Source organism: Triticum urartu, chromosome 6 (genome assembly GCF_003073215.2).
Source record: "Triticum urartu cultivar G1812 chromosome 6, Tu2.1, whole genome shotgun sequence".
In the NCBI taxonomy this organism is placed as follows: Eukaryota; Viridiplantae; Streptophyta; class Magnoliopsida; order Poales; family Poaceae; genus Triticum; species Triticum urartu.
In genome coordinates, this window is record NC_053027.1 from 568674676 (window position 1) to 568697415 (window position 22740).

Genomic DNA, 22740 nt, shown 5'->3' on the forward strand with positions numbered 1-22740 from the left:
GTACAAGAATATTAAGGTAGAGCCTACACGGGTGAGATACAGGAATCCCCCCCCCCCCCCCCCCCCCCCCCCAAAGGGAGCCGAACCCCGATTAACAAGGATGCGCCACTCCAACCTCAACAATGGACTACCATCCTTCTCCACACGACCCTAGTAACACAATGCAGATTTCATGTGGTACCTACCCACACTACATTAGAACATCTCGAATTACCAAAGCACAGCGGAAAATTACTCTATAATTCTAAGGAAGTTTCTTTTGCGTATTTATGAGTCAGGGGCACACACTAGCCCTAAGGCGATTGGGTAGCGTATGTGGGTAATGTCGGCCTCCTAGCTTCGTCTTTTGGCGCACACCCTCTTTTGATTGAAAAACAATTTCTGATTTGTTTGAGATGTTTTTTTTACTTTTGGAAACTATCTATTTTTCCTAAACCAAAGACAAGAAAACATCAACCAGCTCTCTAGCGCATTGTTTGAATGTTATTCCAATTTTATTAAAAAATGTATATTCAATAAATTTATGTCATGACAGCTTAAAGACTTACAGGTATTTTGGGACGTATTTCAGTTTGCTAGTCTGTTTAAAGAAAATAGGCTATCAGATTTTTTAAAGATCAAAATTGTATTATTGAAAAAATGTGTTCGCCATTTTTTAAACATGCATGAATATTTAATATGTTTGTGAATTCCAAAAAATCCATAAATTTTAAATATTCATGAGAACTTTAAGAATGTCCCATGGTTTTAAGTATTCACAAACTTCTAAAAAAAGCATAGGTTTTAAAATAATCATCATTTCTAAAAAATTGCAGATAGTAAAAAATATTCATGTTTTAGAAATTAAAAAATGAAAAGGAAAGCTAAAAACTAAAATAAATGAAAAAGTAAATCGAAATTAAGGGACAATTTATAAAATGAATAAAATGAAATGATAAAATAAAACTATAAAAAATAAAAAAGTCGGAACAAAATGGCGAAACCGGTAGAGACGATCGTTCGTGGCCTTGAGTTACCCGAGTCGAGCCGGCCCATGTGCGCTTGCTCAGGCGCGTCATAGCATCAACCCTTTGCTACAGGTGACCAATAGGGAAACTCCGATCCTCTCTCCCATAGCCCTATTCTCCGCAGCCGGCGCAGGATACCTACCTCTTCTCCTCCCTGTCCCTCCAGCAATAGCGGCCACCGCCGCCGCCGTCGTATCCTCTCTCCCCGGCCAGATCCAGCCGCCACCTCCTCTCCCCACCCTCGCCCCACCAGCGCACAGGATTCCAGGCTCAACACCAATGGGCTCTCCAGTGCATTGTTTATATGTTATTCCAAAAAAAAATAAGACAATGTATATCCAATAAAGTTATGTCGTGACAACTTAAAAATTTATAGATGTGTTTTAGGACGTATTTCGGTTTGCTAGTCTGGTTAAAGAAAATAGGCTATCTGATTTTTGAAAGATCTAAACTGTATTATTGAAAAAAAAGTTCACCAGTTTTTTAAACATTCATGAATGTTGAATATGTTGTCTAATTCCAAATAGTACATAAATTTTAAATATTATGAGAACTTTCAACAATTGTCCGTGTTTTTAAGTATTCACTAACTTCTAAACTTGTTTTATAGAAATTAAAAAAAGGAAAAAGGAAAGAAAAAATAGAAATAAAACGAAAAACGTAAAAAGAAATTAAGGAATAATTTATAAGATGATAGAAAAATAAATGCAAAGTAAAACTATAAAAAATAAAAGAAGACAGAAAAAAATGATGAAAACTGGTAGAGAAGACCCGAAGACGATGAGAGAATGCAAACAAAACCGCTCGTGGGCTTGAGCTACCCAAGTCAGGCCGGCCCATGTGCCCGCACTCAGGCGCGTCGTAGCGTCAACCCTTTGCTACAGGCGACCAATAGGGAAACTCCGCTCCTCTCTCCCATAGCCCTATTCTCCGCAGCCGGCGCAGGATACCTACCTCTCCTCCTCCCCGTCACTCCAGCAACGGCGGCCGCCGCCGCCGCCACCACCACCATCGTATCCACCCTCGCCGGCCAGATCCAGCCGTCACCTCCCCTCCCCACCCTCGCCCCACCACCCGCACGGGATCCAGGCCCAAACCCCTCGCCCCTCCTCTCCTCTCCCCATTCGAATCCGGATCTAGACTCACACTCCACCTCCGCCGGAGCGCGCTCGCGGCGACGGACACCGGCGATGGAGGAGTATCTAGCTGCCTACACGGTAATGCCTCCCAAAACCCACCATACATGTTCCGCCGCGCAGGGTTTATGCCTGACAAATTTCTTCGTTTCAGGCGAAAGAAGATCCCGTAACTCCGGCGCAGCCGGCTGTTCAGATGGCCAGTGCGCTGCCGGCGCGGGCAGCAGGCGGTCACGCGCAGCAGGCGCCAGCAGCTGCTGCTGCTCCTCCGACCAGTTCCAGAGTGGTAAGATTACTGGAAAGAAGCCTTCGTTGAGGAGAGACTTGGCATTATGTGTGTGTGGTGTGTAGATCCTGAGTGAAAACCGCACTCTTTGGAACTGCTGCAGGTTGCGAAATCGACCAACAACAGTTCGGCGAAAACCCCCGGGAGCTCCGCGAACAAGAGAGTGATATACATTGTGGCTGGGGATGATGGCTCCCATGTGCCGATCCTGCGCAAAGTGCAGGTGTATGGAGAAGAGGTACCTGAGCACATCACAGTTTTTGTCCCTTCATCTGTGCATCTATCAGTAGATAACATTTAAGAAAACAAGCAGACACATTGGATTACTGTGTCTCACACATATCTGTTATTGTCACAGGCTAGTAAGGGATATGAGAAGACGCCAGCACCTGCGTGCAACGTCGTTAAGGTACTTGGAGTCACTACTTCACCTTCCCTTCTTAGAAATTACTTAATGTCTGGTGTTAACTTGGAATGAAATGACAGCAAGCTCGTCTGGATGCTGGCAAACAACCGGTGAGACAACCAAGGATACAACTGCTCAGCCACAACCGTGAGGTATGGAAGCCAAACAAAATATATCAAGTACTGGCATTTTGGACATTTCAATATACTCAGGGGATAATATAAACTATGCGCTTGCCTGCAGGAACGATCAGCAGAGCTCATGGATGACGATGAAGAAGCGGCAATCGCATTGTCTGTTAAAGTGGAGAGAAACGCCAGCTATGTGGACCGTTCGCTGCAGCTGGTGACTGCTGAAGAACATGATGTTATGGAAATCGATGACATATCTAGCGACGATACAGGCAGTCAAAGTGATTCAGACAGCAGCTCTGGTAGTGAGTCAGAAAAGGAGGAAGGGAGGTTCTTCTATCCTGCCCCTGAGGCACTGGGCACTGTTAAAGCACCGCAAGTTGGAATGAAATTCCCAACCCTCGAAGATGCACACGAGTACTACAACACTTATGCTCTCCAGACTGGTTTCGTGGTGGTCAGGGGAAGAAACTACAAGAGACAGAGGTTTCAGCTAGACTGCAACAGGAATCGCAAGGTAAAGCTAGTTGAGGACCTGAACCTAAAGAGGAAGAGGAAGAAGAATGTCATAGAGAAGACAAATTGCCAGGCAAAGATCATCGTGAAGCTTATCAAGGGAGAGTGGGTGATCGCAGCAGTTCAGAATGAACATAACCATCCGTTATCTCCAAGCCGTTCGTTCACAAGATTCTTAACGAGCCAAAAACACATGTCACCTGAAGAGAGGTCATTCTCAAGAGTTCTTCAGCAAAGCAGGGTGCCTCCCGGAGAAATTCTCAAGATTTTAAGAAGAATGAGTGGCTTTTTTCGGGAATTGCCATCAAAGGAAAAACAAGCACTGATCTTGCAGTCTGCCGAACAATGGAGGAAAGCAAACTTAGATGTTGAAAAGACACTGAACCATTTCGAGCAACTGCAGCTCCAGGACCCATGTTTTTTCTATACCGTGCAAAAGGATGAAGATGGCACGCTTAGGAGCATTTTCTGGACTGATGCAAGGTCAAGGATGGATTATGAAATCTTTGGTGATTTCGTATCGTTTGACACCACCTTCAGCACAAATAGACACAACATGCCTTTCGTTCCTATCACTGGGATGAATAGCCGTGGGAGAACAATCGTGTTAGGGTGTGCCTTGCTGCAAGATCGAAAAGCTGAAACCTACAAATGGATGCTCGAAACGTTTCTGCAGGAGATGGGAGGAGGTCAAATACCAAGATCAGTCATAACAAGCCAGGACGAAGCCATGGCGAAGGCAATAGCCGAGGTCATGCCACAAGCAAGGCACAGGTTCTGCAGATGGAACGGGAAAGCCCAGGAAAAGATGGCGGCCTTTGTGGCAGCAAGAGGCAACATGAAAGCAGAGCTGGACATCTTAGTTGACAGTTCACTGACAGAGACGGAGTTCGAACAAGGATGGAGTGCACTCATTCAGAGACATGATGCAAGTGAAAACGAGTACCTACAGTTGCTGTGGGAGATGAGGAAGACCTGGGCTCCTGTTTATTTCATGCAGGATTTCTTCCCTTTTGTCGTTTCAGCCAGAGGCAGCCAGGGGGCATTCTCACTGTTCAAAGAGAATGTGCTTCCCAAGGACAAGATAGAGAATCTGATTGAAAAGTACGAGGAGATGCAGGATAAGATCAAGAAAACGGACGAGGAAGATGTACTGGAAGCGGCGACCGAGCCTTCATGCTTCTCACTGCAGCCAATAGAAAGGCACGCATCACGTGTCTACACAAGGCAGATCTTCCTGAAAGTCCAGAAGGAGCTCCTCCACTCCACAGCATTCAAAGTGCAGGAGATAGAAAGAGGCACCCTGTACAGGCTGGACAAGGCCTACAGCTACGAGAACCCGGAGTACGACCGGGACTCCTTCGAGGTGTCAATCGAGCCCGGCCTCACCGACACGTACACGTGCCAGTGCGCCAAGTTCGCCAGGGACGGGATCCTCTGCTGCCACGTGTTCAGGCTCTTCACGCAGTTTGGCATCGACGAGATACCGGAGAAATACATCGTGGCCCGGTGGACCGACGGTTTCAGGGAGGAGCAGCTGGAGCGGCGTGAGGAGGGGCGGTTGGTGGTGGCGGCGCAACGCGAGGAGGATGCGGCGAGGTATGCGGCACTGATGAGCAAGGCGGCTGGGATCGGGAGGGAGATCTGCGGCGATGGTGCCAAGTGCGACGAGTTCATGCTGGAGCTGGACAGGATCCGGGAGAAAATGGCGACGATGGCGATGGCGAATGATCACGTTTAGACGGTAAGTGCTGAGCTTGGGCTACAGTGGACGTGTTCAGCAGCAGAAGTCTCTAGGTACTCGGGTTGGGGAGTTGATCTTGCTCGTGTGCACAATGTAGAGTAGCTGGTAAGGCTTGTTTTTCCTGTGTAACTTGAGAGACGAGTGCTACGTAGTCTATTGTTGCATTCATGATTCATGCATTGTTAACTGTCAAGGATTTGCCGTCGTGATTCTGCTATGTTAGTAGTACCTGCATGCAGTTCATGAGATGTACTCTGGTTGTGCTAAAATGTATCCATGCATTAACTTGTTACAGATTCGCCGTCGTGATTCTGTTATGTTAGTAGTACCTGCATGCAGTTCATGTGGTGTATTCTTGTTGTGCTAATATATGCTGCCTGAAACTGTTGGGTAAAACCAAGTGCATCTTATTTTTACCTGCTGTGTGTTTGAACTGCACTCTGATGTTGACGGGCAGACGTTTGCAGTCGCGCGTTTGTCGTAGATTGCGCTCTACTTGTTGAGCGTTTCGCACTAACACTGATGAACAGTTTTGGTCAACCGTGCGTGCATTCCTTTCCTCCCCGGCGTTTACAGAAACAAAACCTGTAGCACCGCCACTCGTAGTTTCATTCTAAAGCTAAAATATTTTCTAGTCAATATTACCTTATTTTACTGGAATTCGGTCCTACTGTTTTTCATACTGTTATTTTACTAGTGTGTTGTTGCGTTGCAATTTGCAAATGATGATGACGATGAAATCCAGGCCTGTTTCTCAGAACATCATCATATTTTGCCCCATAGCTCTCGCCCCTCTCGCCCAGCAATGCCTGAGAACTGATGCTATCAGAGCTCAGAGGTAGCTTTCGCCCACCAGCACATGCATGGGCCTAGGCTACAAAGGTACGGCCTTGCTTGCGTGCACGTAGGCCTCGGTTAGAGCATCTATAGCAGATCCCTCAAATGTCTCTAACCCGAAATAGCCTGATATGCAGGCTTGGGCATTTTTTTGGGCTGAATAGGCCTCGCATACCCATCTAGCCCGGAAATGTTTTTCAAGGCCCCTTGAGATCCCCTCTCTGGTGCTATATCAAAGATACCGGAGGGCATTTAGGGTTAGCACCCCCATCCCCTCCGCCGCATTTCATCTCCTCTGCCGCTTTGGTTGTTCCACTCTTGCAAGCAACTAGAGCGAAATGGAGGGTGGTTTCGGCGGCCTCGGCGGCCACCTCCTTCGGGCAGTCCAGGTGGAGCTGTCGTTGGTTGTGCACCTCCTTCGGCCAACGCTGGCTTCTGCGATGCAGCAGGGTACAAGGAGGCGTGTGTTACATGTCCGGCGCCTGGCCACATTGAAATAGCGGACGGATGCAAGGCACCAACCGGTGAGGTGTTTAATGTCGGTCGGCACAGGAACGAACATGTCGCGCTCGAGGCGTCGGAGTAGGTTCCTTGGGACACGCTGGTTTAATGGAGGTAGGCGGGCGGCACTCTTTGCCGGCGCGCCACTTCAATACCGGTGCCGCTTGGGTTGTAGGCGATTGTTGGAGGTGCCCTTAGATGTCACTTCACATCAGACAACAACACGTACAGAAATTTCGATGGCATTCTTGCTTCTATCATTTTCCTTTGTATATATCTCAATAGCTAGTAATAATCGTGCGACCACCAACAATGCTGAGGTCTAGCTGACAAAGACGAGCGCTCCGGATTTAGCTCACGTTGAGAAACTAAATCAGTTCAGCTACAATATCACTGACATTGCTCTCTGCGGGCCATCCGATTTGAGGCAAACGGTTCAGATTAGGCGGTACAGTAAATATTTACAGGAGAAAACGGTTCACAGAGGCAAAATGAGGCAAACGGTTCAGATTAGAAGCTAAATCTAGGCTGTTTGTTTTTTATCTGACGGTTCACATAGGCAAAATGAGGTGACTGTTGTGCAAATTCAGCCAGTCTGAACTCAAAAAAGAGATGATGGAGTATTCTTGGCATGAATCAAATTGCACCTTGACGTTTACAAATAGGAGTCTTGAATAGCAAAACAAGTTCTCACACACGTTTACAAATCGAAAACAGGCCAATTGTTTCCCCGTGTGACGGCATAAATTTGCAGGCAGGCTGTTGTAAGGACTTCTCTTCTTGTTTCTTCTGTAAAATCATCTTCCTTACTGTACTAATTTATTCGTAGCAACAAGCCAACCTATTGAGGGTTTCTTGCATTGGATCCACTGCGGCTTTGGATCCAATTCTGAAGCCAAGGCAGGACCATGTAAACAATGTTGAGTAGAAACACAGTAATGGGGTAAATCAGTCGAAAAGGTGATCCGTCCCACGTTCCGGAGATATAGCTACACCCCAAGCTCATAAAACGAGTAACTACCACGCCTTTGAAAATATTACTCTTCAAGTAAGTGGGCTGTAGGTTATTTATGTTTCTGGCGAGCATTCCAATGATCATCAAGGATGTGAAGAAAGCGGTCGTGTTGCTGTAGTAAAAGTTCAAGTACCTCCTGTAAGATTTGCTGCGCATAACTGACATACCAGCGACGTACCCGTTGGATTTGTCGTCGGCGGCCCAGAAACCACCGGGTGGGGTGAGCCCTGCGGTGAAGGTGACGGTGGCGACCAGTGACATCAGGAGCATCAACCAGGAACAGAAAGCTTCGTGCTTCTTTTCAGCAGACTCTTCGTTGCTGCGATTGGCAGGTACCAGACTCTGAAGGCCATCCACGGCTACCGCTGCCAGTCGGCCATTGCTGGAGGGGACAAACAGCACCGGCATGCCATTGGCTCCTTTTATCACCTTGAGCAACTCATCAATCGACATGTGTGGACTATGGTCAATAGTGATCTCTTGCTACTGAGGCTGCGGAGAATGTACAAGCTGTAAGCCTTCCCCTGACGGTATTGCCATCCTGTTAGCTTCTTCCGGCAGCGATGAGTCTCCAAGCAGCACTTTTTCTCCTATCGATATTGCCACTCTGTCAGCTTCTTCTAGCAGGGATGAACCTCCAAGCCTTCTCCTAAGTCCTAACGGTGTTGCCACGGTGTCAGCTTCTTCCGCCGTATTCTCTGCAGGGTCCATAAGGCCATAACAAACATCAGTTTGGTCAGGGACTCTGGTTTCTTCTGTAAAATGCACAATTACAGTGATGCTTCCACACACAAAAAAAATATCAATTAGCCCACTTGGTGTTTAATTGTAAGATGTAGATTCACGTTTTTATATTTTCCTATCCTAATGAAACAATGAGGGCCTGTAGATGGCACCTGCAAATAGAAAACCTACCCTGTTTTTTAGCATTTCTGTATTTTTTTAGGCAAGACGCCCGAGGCATCTCAACGATTAAAGTAAAATAAAAAGAAGGGGGCACAACACCAGCTTATATAGGAAGCCTTGCTGCTTTCATTCAGTATAAGTGTATCCGAAACCGACTAAACAATGTATGGAAACTAGCACATTGATTCGATTTTGTATCATGCATGTGGAGGAAAATGAAAATGAGAACATATCACCAACGAATGGTATTTACCACGGTTAGCATTGATCTCTTGCTGCTGAGACTGCAACGAATCTCCAAGCAGTATGCCTTCTCCTGACGGTATTGCTCTGCTGTCAGCTTCTTTCAGCAGCGATGAATCTCCATGCAGCACCTCTTCTCCAATATATATTGCTCTGCTGTCAGCTTCTTTCGGCAGCGATGAATCTCCATGCAGAACCTCTTCTCCAATAGATATTGCCACGATGTCAGCTTCTTCCAACATACTCTCTGCAAGATCCATAAGGCCACAATAAACATCATTTTGATCAGACTCTGGTTTCTTGTGTAAAACACGCGTTACAGTGACACATTCATAACCAGAGGCCGGGGAGTCCCCCTTTTCAAAAAAAAAACAAAAAAAACAGTGACACATTCATAGCCAGAAGAAAAAATAGAAGATTTCAATTTGCCCACTTGATGCTTATTGCAAGATGCAAATCCATTTCCCCCCATATATTCTTGTAAATTTTTTTTAGAAAATGATACATTCCTGTAAATAACCTCTGAACTTCGTTTTTCTTTTTACTTTTTCTGCCCTAATGAGTGGTTGCAGGTGACAGCTTCGAAAATGTACCCTGTTTTTAGCATTTCCGTATTTTTTTAGGCAAGACATCCTAAGGCATCAAAACGATTAAAATAAAATAAAAAGTAGGGAGCAGAGCACCAAACTTATATAGGAAGCCTCACTGCTTTTGTTCAGTATAAGTGTATCAAAAACCAACTAAACAAAGTAGGCTATGAAAACTGGCTATACTGACACATTCACTGTTTTCACTTATACTGATGCGGCCGCCGAGACACCGTCTCATGGGACCATCGACGTGGTCGCAGAGTGCAGACAATTCAACGACACGCAGGGGCGGCGCTACTGTTCCGTCGAGTCGCCGTCTTGCATGAGCAGCGCCGCGGCGAGAGTGATCGTCGGACGGGGGCAGCACCAAGGCCGTTGAGTTTCCGTCGCGCCGGTGCAACGATGCCGTTCTATCCAGTAGGCGCATAGTTCGCCGGTGGCGGCAGCGGCGGCGGCAGCATCTTGGTGTACACGGTGCTGGATTAGCAGATAGGGAGTCGAGAAGATAATCCGCCGGCTAATTACGGAATAAGAGGGGTCTACGTGTAAAGTATAATTAAGTCGTTGGCTAGAACTCCCACCTTCGACCCGTTCGCTGTTGATCTAACGGCTCAGGAAGCAAGTTTCCAGATTTTCACTGAATTCCTGTTTTCAGTGGATACTTGGCCAACAAAGTATGAAGACTAGCACATCAATTTGATTTTGTACCATGCATGTGGAGGAAAATAACAAGGAGAACATATCACCGAGGAATGGTATTTACCATGGTTAACACTGATCTCTTGCAGCTGAGACTGTGACGAATCTCCAAGCAGCACGCCTTCTCCTGACGGCATTGCCCCTCTCTCAGCTTCCTCCAGCAGTGATGAATCTCCAAGCAGTATGTCTTCTTCTATCGCTATTGCCGCGCTGTGAGCTTGTTCCGACATACTTTCTGCAGGGTACATAAGGCCATAACAAACATCAGCTCGGTCAGGGACTTTGCTTTCTTGTGTAAGACACACTATTACAGTATGAAATACATTTACAGGGAAAACAACAGAGACAGTTTCAGTTAGCCTAGTTGTGGTGCTTAACTCCAAGAAACCAAATCCACTTTCCCCCATATATTCTTGTAAATAACCTCTGAACTTTGTTTTTACATCCCCACCGCCATGGTGACAGCTTCGAAAACATACCCTCTTCTTAGCATTTCAGTCTTTTTTACACAAGAAACCCCAGGCATCCAAACTATTAAAACAAAATAAAAACAAGGGAGCAGAGCACCAAACGTATATAGGAAGCCTCGCTGCTTTTGTTTAGTGTATGTGTGTATCCATATCGACTAAATGTCTGAATGAAGTAGGGAAGCTAGCACATCGGATCAGTTCTGTACTACTATATGTGAAAAATACGTAATAACAAAAGTATATCACCAGTGAATGCTAATTAAATGTAGGATATGCTATGAACACTAATGTAGTCACTTTCTATCTGCTGACGGACAAACATTCGAGCTTCTATAGTTGCTTCTGAAATCTCCGTTGACTAACTATCCATGTGTATATAATTTCAAACTCATTCAGGAAACAAAAGCATTGCAACTCAGAGTGGTGTCTGATGCAAGCCTGCAACTCCACAGGAAAGAGTTAGTGCCATGCAGAAAAACTGCCTTCTCAAGAATGGCTAGTGTCAAGCAAGATAATTAAGTACACTCATTATGGCCGACCGGTCTTAAACAATGACCAAACTAAAGTCAGATCTAAAATCATCAGCATTGCACCCGTGCGTTCAAGATAGGTTAATAAGACGGCCGGAACTACCCCAGGCAACCGCGTGGCATTTCCAAAATTTTAACTTAATTTAACACGGCAGCAAGGTACGGAACACACGCTTGGGTTTGTACGGGAAAACCTAAGTGCATCCCCATGCCCGTCCCAGCCGATCAAAGACAAACGATCTCAAAAGAGTTATCGGTAGCATGGGAATGTATACCCCCAGCCATGGGGGTCAGCCGGGAGCCCAGACGGTTCGGATCTTTGACGCGTGGATCTCCGAGCACGGGCATTGCTAGTAGTAGTAGTAAGATTAAGATGTATGCGTCTTGGGAGGAAGAGGCTAAGAAATCGGGGCTCACCTCACCGCGCGCGATAATGCGGGACTCCGGCGAGACGGCGGCGCGGCAAGGTGCGCGAGCGAGGTGGTGGAGAAGAGAGAGGGACGCGCTGGGGAGTGGGGACTGGCGACTGGGGACTACGCGTTGGCCGTGTCCTGTCGGAGAAAATGGAGAAGTCAGTCAACGCAAGAGACCAGCCGGTCCCTCCAGATGGGCCGGGCCATACACATGGACACGACCAACGCGTTGACTGACTTCTCCATTTTATTAGGTCGGCCGGGCCTTAACCATGGGCACCGCCGAGTCTTACACATGGACAAGGCGACACAAACACCAAGGCACATAGTCTCGCTAAACATGCTTTCGGTCTGGACATGGGTTGCCATCTCTGGCTTCTCAATCCTCCAGACATCCATTGTATCCCTATAAACATTATCGATCAATAAAGTGTGTTTAGTTTTCAAAAAAAGGCCATATACCCTGCAAAAAAGAAAAAAAGGTTGTGTCCCATTGCCGACTCCGGACGGGAGCTCCTATTCCGGAAGCAACTCACGAGTGAGTACTTGTTCAGGAGCCCCCCAAAGGTCATTTGGGGTGGGCTGATCTGCCGCCACGTACCGCGCTCTGGGCGCTTCTTCCGGATTTTGTTTATTTATTTATTTTTTCGCATGTGTTTTTGGCTTTTTAGATGTTTTTTCTTTTCGATTTTGCTTCTGCCAAAGGCAAGTATTTTTCTTCTGTGAGAGGCAGTGGTTTGCTTCTGTGAGAGACACGGTCGTGCCTCTCGAAAGCAAAAAAAATGTGTTTTCTATTTTTCGCGTGAGGCGCGGGTTTGCTTCCGCGAGAGACATGGTCACGCCTTTTTAGAAACGGAAAATAAAACGTGCGCTCTCGGTGCGGTTTTCTCGACCAGTTTTTTCACGAAAAAGAAAGTTTGTCACAGCCTATCAACATGGGTTCAAATTTTGAGGATCTCGACGTGAGGAATCTAAGGGTGAAAATGGTTCAAGATTTGGATACGCGGTTTAAGAGATAAACCTTTTTGAATTAAGGGATCGATGAAAAAAAAGAAAAATTCGATGGTTGCGACAAATGACACACATGCAGCGCAAGTTGCGACAAGTGAAGCACATGTAGTGTGCCACTTATCCCTACCTGGAGAAGTGGGGTGACATTTGCAAAGGGTGATCCTTAATTAAAGATTTCATTATATTCTGCGCCTTCAGCGCCGGAATAAAGAGCTGGCGCTCAAGCGCGCCCGAGCGGGCCATGTCTCAGCAACGCGGTTCGCCCAACGATCGTGCCAGCTGGTCATCCGCTAGGTTTCTGTTTTTCTTTTCTTGTGTTGTTCATCTGATAGAAAAAACCAGCCAGTTTTTAAATACTTACAAAAAAGTTGCATATCAATTCTGAAAAAAAGTTCACAAAATTGAAAAAAAATCATGAATTTATACAAAGTTCATCGATTAAAAAAAATCATAAAATTGAAAAAAAAAGTTCATCGATTTATAAAAGGTTCATCAATTATAAAAAAAAGGTCATCAATTTTGAAAACAAATCATCCATTTAAAAACAGTTCATTTATTTTGAAAAAAAATCATGATTTCTTTATACAGTTCATAAATTTTGATATTTTTTATTGATTTTGAAGAAAAATATATTATTTTTAAAAGAAGTTCACGAAGTTGCATATTTTTGTGCATTTAAGAAAAGGGAAAAGGAAAAAAATAAAAAAGAAAAGAGAAAAAAACTAATCGAAAACAACTACGTTTTTAGTATTTCATAAGTGCGTGGTTCGAATCACGCAACGCATTTGCTTTTTAGAAAGAAGTGAGTAGGCCGGCCAGTGTAGTGTGCGTCAAGTGGCGGAACACACTATAACCGGCGTGTGAAGCGTCAAATACAAAGCCCCACTGACGGTGTTCTGGATTAGGGGTACTCATCACGTCATCTTCCGATCTATTAGATTGGGCCGAGGACCTCCATGGCTGTATACTTATGGGCCAGTTCGGACAGCTGCCGCATACAAGGAAAATTCTACAAAGACTTGGCGATCAAGACAAAGACTTCTCCCCACCGGCGTATTCGGCTAAGACTCTTGTTAACCTAGGCCTCTGGTGCATTATATAAACCAGGGCCAGCTAGTCGATAGAATATACAACTCCATATACAACAATTATACCATAGGCTAGCTTCTAGGGTTTAGCCTCCTTGATCTCGTGGTAGATCTACTCTTGTACTACCCATATCATCAATATTAATCAAGCAGGAGTAGGGTATTACCTCCATCGAGAGGGCCTGAACCTGGGTAAAAACATCGTGTCCCTTGTCTCCTGTTACCATCCGGCCTTGACGCACAGTTCGGGACCCCCTACCCGAGATCCGCCGGTTTTGACACCGACATTGGTGCTTTCATTGAGAGTTCCGCTGTGTGATCGACAAAAGGATCGATGGCTCGCCGGCAGATCAACTCCGACTTCGGCGTCTCCGCCACCAGTTCGACTAGTTACCTTGGTTCGACCAAGAATTGCGCCCCGTGTTCGAATCACCATATTCGGACGAGGGCCTTCATCAAACATCAACTCCGATCTTTATCAAGATCATGGAGGAATCATCTATGGAGCTCGGGGGCTCAACGTCAACATTGCCCTCAAGCAACCGTGCTGTTTTTTTTGGACAGCGAACTCATATCTGCCACCACCACCTCCTCGAGTATCGCTTTGACGATCGCCTTGGTGGAATTGTGCGGAATTGAGTCTATAAGAACCCTAGAAAATTTCGTCGAGTTCCGATGGAGGAATCTCTGGCAATTCACGATATACCGGAGCCCTGTCAAATCTGGATGGGAATTTGAATGAGTTTAGGGCGTGGTGTCCAGCTTCTACCTCGGACGTCCTTTGGAATACCCAACCGTTGATCGGCTACGGAATTCCTATATCTACCACCTCTCAAAATTTCAGCTCGATCCGACCGTCCAAACTCCGGGAACCTTCCGATTAGTGCATCACTTTTCGGATCTGTTTTCTGCGCGAAAGCGAATCCGACCCGAGTTCATCTTTTTTATGAACGGGATTTCGGACATCCCTTTTGAAGGAAGTTTTGTATGGGGTATTGTGTTTTATTCCCGAACACATCCCACTAACTTTAAGATCTTTTGAACATGATCTTCAACATCATGCTGGTGTCAAACCAGTCCGGCAATATTACTCCACGGCTGCCGACCTGCGCTAGACACGTCGTCACTTTAGCCGAGCTCAACTTCTTCGGATCTTCATCTCGGCAAGCCAAACAAGAGTCCGGCATCGCGAAGGATAAATCATCATCAACATCGCCGCCCCACGGATTACACGGAGCGGGCATACCGGCATCGCCGCACGGTCGCTTCATCAAGCCGGCATCGACCACGTCACTACCTGCATCAACAGGGGCGCACTATTGCTTCTTCAAGCTGGTGTCCATCACGCCGACCTACTTCGACTCATCGGCTGACGTCGAGGCTTCGACATCTCGGCTGGACCGGAGGCTTCGCCATCTCTTCATCAACCTACTCCGGACACTTCGGCATCACTAGCCGAACAGCTCCGTCACATTAGCCGGGCCGAGGGCTTTGCCTCGGCGAGTCAACCTTTACCAGCATTGCCATGCCATCGTTTTATCGCCCATCAGGCAATGGGTGTGCGGAGCGAGTCCCAATTTTGGTAATCACCTTCCTTCGGATTGCTACAACAAATAAACCGGGTGCTATTAATCCCAGTATTTTTTGCTTGTTTTGATTCATTTTTCCCAAGGAATTATTACTCTAGTTTGTCCATGATATGTACACAGGTCTATCAAATGGTGACCGCATTAACGACGGTCGCGTGGTGGTTCGATCAGTTTCCGTACATAGTCCGGCGAACGCCGCATCCGGAGCTCGGACCGACCTGTGAATTCAGGCTTTGCCACGCCTCTACTACATCACGCCGACGCCCTGCATCGACATTGACTTCGGCGCCAGGCCATATTTCTTCTATTCCTCACTTTGCATAAATTATTTATTATGCAACATTTTTTTTAATTATCATTATTACTATTATCTCCGGTTTGCACTATTTTTTGTGCACAGGAAAATGATCCGGGGACTTTGGCGTCACTCTGCCGGTCTGCATTGACCGTGCTATGTCACCACTTCGGTGTGCCGAGCTCTCCGCTCCGCCACCTCGGTACCGGCTTGGGGGATGGAACCTTGCCCCGCATCAAGCTCGGACCGCGTCATCAATACCGAACACATTAACCAGCTAAGTCACTTTCATGCTCAAAGCTTTAATTTCTAACTTGTGCTCGGTTCGACCAAGCATTATACTTTTTTGAAAAAAAGTTGCTTGTAAAAAATTTCCTTGTCCAAACTTTTTTTGTGACGCATAAATTCAAATACCCCGTTTACTTGGGGGCTTCCTTTATGAAGCTTTTTCCTGTTGCATATGATTATACTTGTACGGCTTCGTTCCTTGTTCGTGTATTACACCACAATATGCACCATATTGACTTAAGAGATTTGCAAGCTGGGTTGCCTTGCTCCTGTGTTTACCCCTACGTTCCCGATTGTTCGGCTAGGGAGTAAAGGGAGCACCTCTGCGATTGTCACGATCGGGTCAACCGAGCCGGACCTCAGACTGGGTGAAGCCGAAAGCTAGCGCTCTTATAGTTTTCAATGATGGTCGGCACACAATGGAACTCATGAGTACAAAAAATTTATTGCAAAAGTCTCATAATAACAATGAGCATCGAAGAAAGGTATCGGTGGGGGTACTATTTTCTTCGAAGATGCTTCTTACACTTCACGGTAATATAGCATAAGTCCCCTGAGCGCGCTTTGTCTGTTACAGCCTTATGGCCTGATTGCCTGGTTATTGGAAACACCGTCGATATTCTCGACCGATGGAGTACATAACACTTTTCGGTCCTTGACCGAAGAGGGAGAAGCTGACGGTCGGTTAAGACGCGTTTAAAGTTTGGTTGAACATAGATATGATATAAGTATTTCGGCACATGCAATCATTCTTCTACCCAAGTCACTTGGGGGCTCTTAAGTTTATTTGAGCCATTTTATAATAAGTGTTCTTCTTCTTAGTCGTTGCAAAGTTTTATTATTATTTATCACTCCTTTTTTCGACACGAGTGTGCGGTCACTAGCCGGGGAGCCTAATTTCTCTCTCAAAGCCGCTAGAGTTTAGTTTGCTAAACTGGCCTGATGAGAAGTACTCCGCCCTCGGGATAGGAGGTTGAAGCCGTAGGCTGACCCACTCGAAGTCTTGAGATAGGATGTATCATGTTAAAGCACGACAGAAGCACTTCTTTTTTCTAAGACCAACTTTCGGATTGGCACCGAACACTTGATATTGTTCGGACGTCATGTTTTTACTGGCGTTTCTTGGTTTTCCAAGCTTTTTGGCACTTTTAAACTATTTGTGTTTTTCCAGCATTAGTCTCGCAGTGCAACGCCGGACACCTTTAGGGATTCGGCAAAAACATTCTCAGATATTGCTATATATGCATCGGTTTCGAATTGTGTCTTCGGTCAATAGTTGGGTTGCCCGGCTCCTGCACTTGCTTCCTACGTTCCGTTTTGTTCGGCTAGGCGTGCAAAGGGAGAACCACTGCGATTGTGCTTCCAGCTCACATGGTTAAGCACCTTAGTGGAGAAAGCCAAAAACTGACTTTCACAATAAGCGTAAACTGGTCAGCGAACCGATGGCTATGTTAAATGATGGGCCGTTCATAACATTGGCCGAAGTGTTTACGGCTTGACCCCGATTGTCGCCGAACACTACCGGGGGCTATTAACTGGGCTCCCAAACTAAATCCTCAATATTTTGCTCTTACATTAGAGCTGAGGTTTAATGATCATGCTTAGCATGACAACCCAAAGAAAGGAACCGATAGCGGGACTATTTTCTTTGGAAGACATTTCTTCTGTTAAACAGTAATATAACTCTCTGCGTACCTTTGTTTATAAAACCGTATGGCCAGATTGCCTTGTTTGTTGTAAATCTTTGCCCTCATAAAGGCTTTATAAAGTAGGACAAACACTCCTCGGTTACTGGCCGAGGAGGTGGAAGCCGATGGTCGGTCAATAAAGTTTTGTACAATGCGGATCCGAGCATTAATGACGTAAAGTACTTGGATACATAGAGTCATTACACATAATTTGTGATTTTACTATGGATATTGATCCTTAATTCGGCCACCCGTGCCCGCATTAAAGCTCGGAGGCTACTGGGCTTCGGGCTTATTATTTACAAATATTAAAGGGGCACATCGATCCCCTGATCTGGTGTTGCCACCCGACCAGTGTCTCGGGGGCTACTGCATTGCTTGTCCAATGCAGAAAATTTTATGTGTAATATAGTTTCCGAGGAGATTTTGATCCTCAGGTTGGTCGGCCGCACCCAACCTGAGTCTCGAGGACTGAGCACGCCGCTTTTAGTGTCCCGAAGTATTCTGCCGAGCTTGGACTTGATCCTCAGGCTGATTTTGCAAATCAACCTGAGTCTCAGCGGCTACTAGGATCAGCGGTCTTACGTCATCCTTCAGGTGCATCTCGGGTTTTAGACCGATACACACCTTGAGGGCTACTGGCTATATATCTCGGCAGAGAATAAATTGCACCAACAAAAAATATTCATAAAAATCGGCCCACATTCGGGGTGGTGCACCACCTCGGAAGAAGTCCGGCATAAAGATCGGGCGCTAGTGGCTGGCTCCGTAGAGGGCATTTCCGGCATTAAGCTCGGCTAAACTCCTTCAACTTTTTTGAACCAAGGTGATATGACACCTCGGATATAGTCCGGCGTTGGAGCTCGGATACATTCCGGCGTTAGAGCTGGGAAGCGGTCCGGCATTGGTGCTCGGCTGCAAAAGATACCTCAAATACAGTTCGGTGTTAGAGCTCGGACGCAAGAGGACACTGCCTCCCGGGAACAACTTCAAACCCGAGGTGTGGCATAAAAATAATAAGGCATTGATAAAGGCCGGAAACTTAAAGGGGCTCCTCGGATACCCGGCGTATAAACTCGTCGAATGCATTTCGGCGATCCTCAAGATCGAAGATGAGAAGATTTTTTGAACCAGTTTTCAAGACCGACGATCGAAGATGAAGAACAGTTCGGAAGAATCGAGGAGCGTCCCTAACTTGAAGACCGGTTCAGGGGGCTACTGACGGTGTCCTGGACTAGGGGGTACTCACCACGTCATCTCCCGATCTATTAAATTGGGCCGAGGACCCCCATGGCCGTATACTCATGGGCCAGTTCGGACAGCTGCCGCATACAAGGAAAATTCCACAAAGACTTGGCGATCAAGACAAGGACTTCTCCCCACCGGCGTATTCGGCTAGGACTCTTGTTAACCTAGGCCTCTGGTGCATTATATAAACCAGGGCCAGGCTAGTCGATAGAATATACAACTCCATATACAACAATCATACCATATGCTAGCTTCTAGGGTTTAGCCTCCTTGATCTCGTGGTAGATCTACTCTTGTACTACCCATATCATCAATATTAATCAAGCAGGAGTAGGGTATTACCTCCATCGAGAGGGCCCGAACCTGGGTAAAAACATCGTGTCCCTTGTCTCCTGTTACCATCCGGCCTTAACGCACAGTTCGGGACCCCCTACCCGAGATCCGCCGGTTTTGACACCGACACCCACTCCGGACATCCTGAAGGTGATCATCTTCAAGCGCCACTCCAAACACCCTGAAGGTGATCATTTTCAGTGACGACGGCGTGGATGTGGTCACCAAGTGCAAGGAGCATGACGAAGCCTTCGCCATGACCGTCTAGAGAGCTCATGTTGCCTGTTTTCTGGTTTGGTTTAAAAATTATCCTATTATGTTAAACTTGTTTTTATGCATGGTCAAGACTACTATGTTTATGCATGAAAGGCGTGAACATAATGGAGAAGCTCACATGTTAGCTAAGGCTGCTTCTTCTCTTCATTCCGGGCGCCACCTGTGGCTAGATGTTTTGCCGGATATCATCTGTATTCCTTTGAATATTGTCTTTTAATAAAAGTTTACTTTGTCTCAAAAAAAAGTTTAGACTCAAAAAAGAAAGTTATCTCTCCATCGGCAAAACGCCTCAATTCCAACGGCTACAATATTTGTTTTGTTTTTTCTCCAAGCGTAGCAAAACGCGGCTGACTAATATGGACAGAGAAAGCTCAAAAAAAATTGTTGTTTAGAGAAAGCAAGATGCATCACATCTGACCTAGTCCTCCGGCTGCCCCGACCCCGAGTCAAACTACGAAGAGAGGTTTTGGGCTGAAGAGTTCTCAGTTCGTACCCTGAATACATCACAACGTGTGTATTTTGCGTCAATATCACTAGAAGAGGATGTACAAACTACAATTCTACAAAGAGACCCCATGATTACTATATGCTGGAGTACCGATTACTAGATTATTGCTAATACTATCACTCAGTCATGTAGATTTGACTTGTGGTTCATGCCTAGCTATGCTAGTGGCCTTATCTTGTAGTTTGTATCCATACATTCCTTTTCAAGAACCGTGTAGTTAGAACTTGCATAATTGACCTATATATATTTTCATAAAAAGCAATATGTTAATATGGATACTAGATACATAATGTCAAGAGTATTTGAGACACTGAGGATGCAAACATTAAATGAAAAGAAAAGAACAACTACAAATGGCATGATGTAACAAGACACAACATCAACCACTACCGTAGGCGACACAAACACTGCAAGGACATTACCAAAATTGGTAACAAGGAAAATCAGTTGTTGATCACTTGCTTGTACCGAAGTTTCCGAAGAATAGCTTCTGTTGAGAAACATTTCTTTCATAATTTGTTGCTTCACGTTTTTTCTTGGTGATAAGGCGGACCATGCTATGAGTAGTGCAGTTTATTTCCTAATGAATAGATCGCTTGGCTGCATCACATCCCTTGCGTCGACACATTGTCACCACTACATGGGTGAGCCAAAGGCCGCTCACTAAGCGTACTGCACATCTAACCAATAATATATTTCAGGTATTTGATGTGCATGATGATGGGCAAGTCCAAGTACGATCCACGGGAGGGTAAAGACTACACTACATGGTCCCCAGAACATGTGTTTTCTGCCTACATAATCCACGACACAGAGTCATATACTGAAAGACAATAATGTTTTTTTCAAGACACCTGGTAGGGGCCTAGTTGCACTATTATTTCCTTGGAATAACCTGCATTCTGGCGTTCGAGCTGGGCACACACGACAACATGAAAACTTGGGCTCCTAGCTCGGAAGCTTCCATTAATTACCTTGTTCTAGCTTACTACTACATAGTTGCTGCAAATAGCTTGTTCTTTGTGATAAATATCTTCTATCTGCTAGCTAGTTCTTGATGTTCAATAATTTGACTTTAATAAGAGAGTAGATAAGTATGTAAGTTGTTGTCCATGTAATCATGTTGCCATACTTTAGTATGGAAGTTCAATATGGTTTGCTTTTGTTTCACCCGAACAAATACATGTTTTAATTTACGACCAGTGGGTGCTCATAACAACCGTAAGTGCGTCACTATTGGCGCACATAACAACAAACATAAGAATTGGCTACCAAATTTTAAATCGAACCCTTCAAGTGAGTCCCAAATTAGCATTAAATGTGATAGTCGCATGATAAGTTACCAAACAGTGTTGGTTCTACTTAGCTCGTGCTTTCTCTTTCACGATGGAATGTTAGTTGATTGGCTTTAATTTTCATCAACTTTGTAATCCAAATTGTTTGTTGGCTAGGTGGGCCGTCTTGATGTAGTTTTTAAAAGATTAATGAAATTATTCCTTTCCAAAAAGATAAGGCTAAGAAATTTTATCATTTTTATGAAAGATGAATGAAGCTCACATACCAGCTGACCATTCATAGGATCCCAACTCATACCCGAAGGATTCTTAGCTACATGGACTTATAGAACGATGTGACTTCAAGCTACTATCTGCCACACATCATTTTTATAAGTAGCAAGGCTTCACTAAGGAATAACTCAATTCTAAGTTTACCTTTGTCTTAGAATCCCACTTTCATGCATTATGTGCTAGGTCTTTGTGCATTAGATATTAGAATTTTGTTCATAGAAGGAATCGGGAATTTTCCGTGTAGAACTAGAATTATAACATGCATACAATGATTCAGATCATTGTTGTGCCTCCCCATGTTATTATGCCGAGTCTGCCACTTTTTCTCTGCCTCGTCCATTCGCTAAACAAGAAACTAAGATGCTTCGGTTGTGCTGCACACCACATTTTCTATCACTATTAAGGAACTAACAAACTTGATCGGTTCGTGTCCGCAAAGATGGGTGAAAAGGGTTGCGAGTAGTAAGGCATTGTGGTCTCTCATAATTGATGTACATTAGTTGTTGGTCCTTCATGAACTTTATTAATGAATTTTGTGTGGGTTTGGTGCAACGTCTTAATGGAGAGGTTCATCAATTGAATTGTATTTTCAAAAAGAAAATGTCTGTAAATGCATCGATTGTTTAAACATATGATAGCCTGCGATCCACTTGAGGACCAAACTAGTAGCCGGGAGATTCTCAAGTATTGATCTACCAGCGGACCTAAGAGTTCATATAACTCGTTTGTCATAAGGAGCAAGACGTTTCTATGCGAAAGATGAATAATTATTTTTTTTATTTTGATTTTGTAACAATAAATAAATATTATAGGAACCTACCAGTGCATGAACCACTGTCACATATTACTACAAACAGAAGCATGAGCTACCTTTATTTAATTGAAGTCTTTCAAGGGAATCACAAATTAGCATTGATTGGATGGTTACATGACAAGCCAGTAAATGATGAATTGTTTGTTGGCTAGATGGGTCATCTTGATATAGAGGTGAAAGGATCAATGAAATCGCATCTTTCTGAAAATAAAGGCTGAGGAAGTTCATGCATCATTCCTCTAAAAGATCAATAGAGCTCTCACATTGGCTGACCAACCATGTGACCAAGCTCATAAAGAAAGGACTCTTAGTTGTTGAACGTAGAAAAGGACATCACTTCAAGCTACTGTCTGTCACACAACTCTTTTATAAGCAACAAGACTTCCCTAGGGTATAACTCAATTCTCTGCTTGCTTTTGTTTTAGAGGTTTTCATGCATTATGTGATATGTCTATGTGCACTAGAGATTTAAATTTGGTGGATAGGCATAGAAGGTATTGGGAATTACCGATGTCTAACTAGAACTACAACATGCATACACTGATTCACATAGTTGTGTTGTGCCTCGCCCTGTTATTCTATCGATTTTGCCAGTGTTGCTCTA

The 22740-nt window shown here is 45.0% G+C and overlaps 2 protein-coding genes across 2 annotated transcripts; one reads left to right on the forward strand and one right to left on the reverse strand.

Moving 5' to 3' along the window:
• The first annotated feature begins 1912 nt into the window (after nucleotides 1-1912).
• Nucleotides 1913-5520, forward strand: LOC125515546 (protein FAR1-RELATED SEQUENCE 5-like). Its single transcript, XM_048681043.1, has 6 exons — nucleotides 1913-2224; nucleotides 2298-2429; nucleotides 2533-2667; nucleotides 2788-2838; nucleotides 2916-2987; nucleotides 3079-5520. Exons 1-6 carry the CDS (start codon nucleotides 2198-2200, stop codon nucleotides 5221-5223), a joined length of 2562 nt encoding a protein of 853 aa, XP_048537000.1. The 5' UTR covers nucleotides 1913-2197; the 3' UTR covers nucleotides 5224-5520.
• A 1902-nt stretch (nucleotides 5521-7422) lies between these two features.
• Nucleotides 7423-11533, reverse strand: LOC125513102. Its single transcript, XM_048678147.1, has 4 exons — nucleotides 11435-11533; nucleotides 10082-10252; nucleotides 8739-8975; nucleotides 7423-8277 (listed from the first exon to the last, which is right to left on the reverse strand). Exons 2-4 carry the CDS (start codon nucleotides 10245-10247, stop codon nucleotides 8063-8065), a joined length of 618 nt encoding a protein of 205 aa, XP_048534104.1. The 5' UTR covers nucleotides 10248-10252; nucleotides 11435-11533; the 3' UTR covers nucleotides 7423-8062.
• Between the last annotated feature and the right edge of the window lie 11207 nt (nucleotides 11534-22740).

What these genes read in the sequence shown, in the direction of transcription:
- LOC125515546 (XM_048681043.1), top strand. Translation starts at nt 2,198, where the DNA reads ATGGAGGAGTATCTAGCTGCCTACACG. An exon ending in AGTATCTAGCTGCCTACACG is followed by an intron (nt 2,225 to 2,297) that starts GTAATGCCTCCC and finishes TCTTCGTTTCAG; the next exon opens with GCGAAAGAAGATCCCGTAAC. An exon ending in TGCAGGTGTATGGAGAAGAG is followed by an intron (nt 2,668 to 2,787) that starts GTACCTGAGCAC and finishes TTATTGTCACAG; the next exon opens with GCTAGTAAGGGATATGAGAA.
- LOC125513102 (XM_048678147.1), bottom strand. Translation starts at nt 10,247, where the DNA reads ATGTCGGAACAAGCTCACAGCGCGGCAATAGCGATAGAAGAAGACATA. An exon ending in AGAGATCAGTGTTAACCATG is followed by an intron (nt 8,976 to 10,081) that starts GTAAATACCATT and finishes TGGATCTTGCAG; the next exon opens with AGAGTATGTTGGAAGAAGCT. An exon ending in AGAGATCAATGCTAACCGTG is followed by an intron (nt 8,278 to 8,738) that starts GTAAATACCATT and finishes TGGACCCTGCAG; the next exon opens with AGAATACGGCGGAAGAAGCT.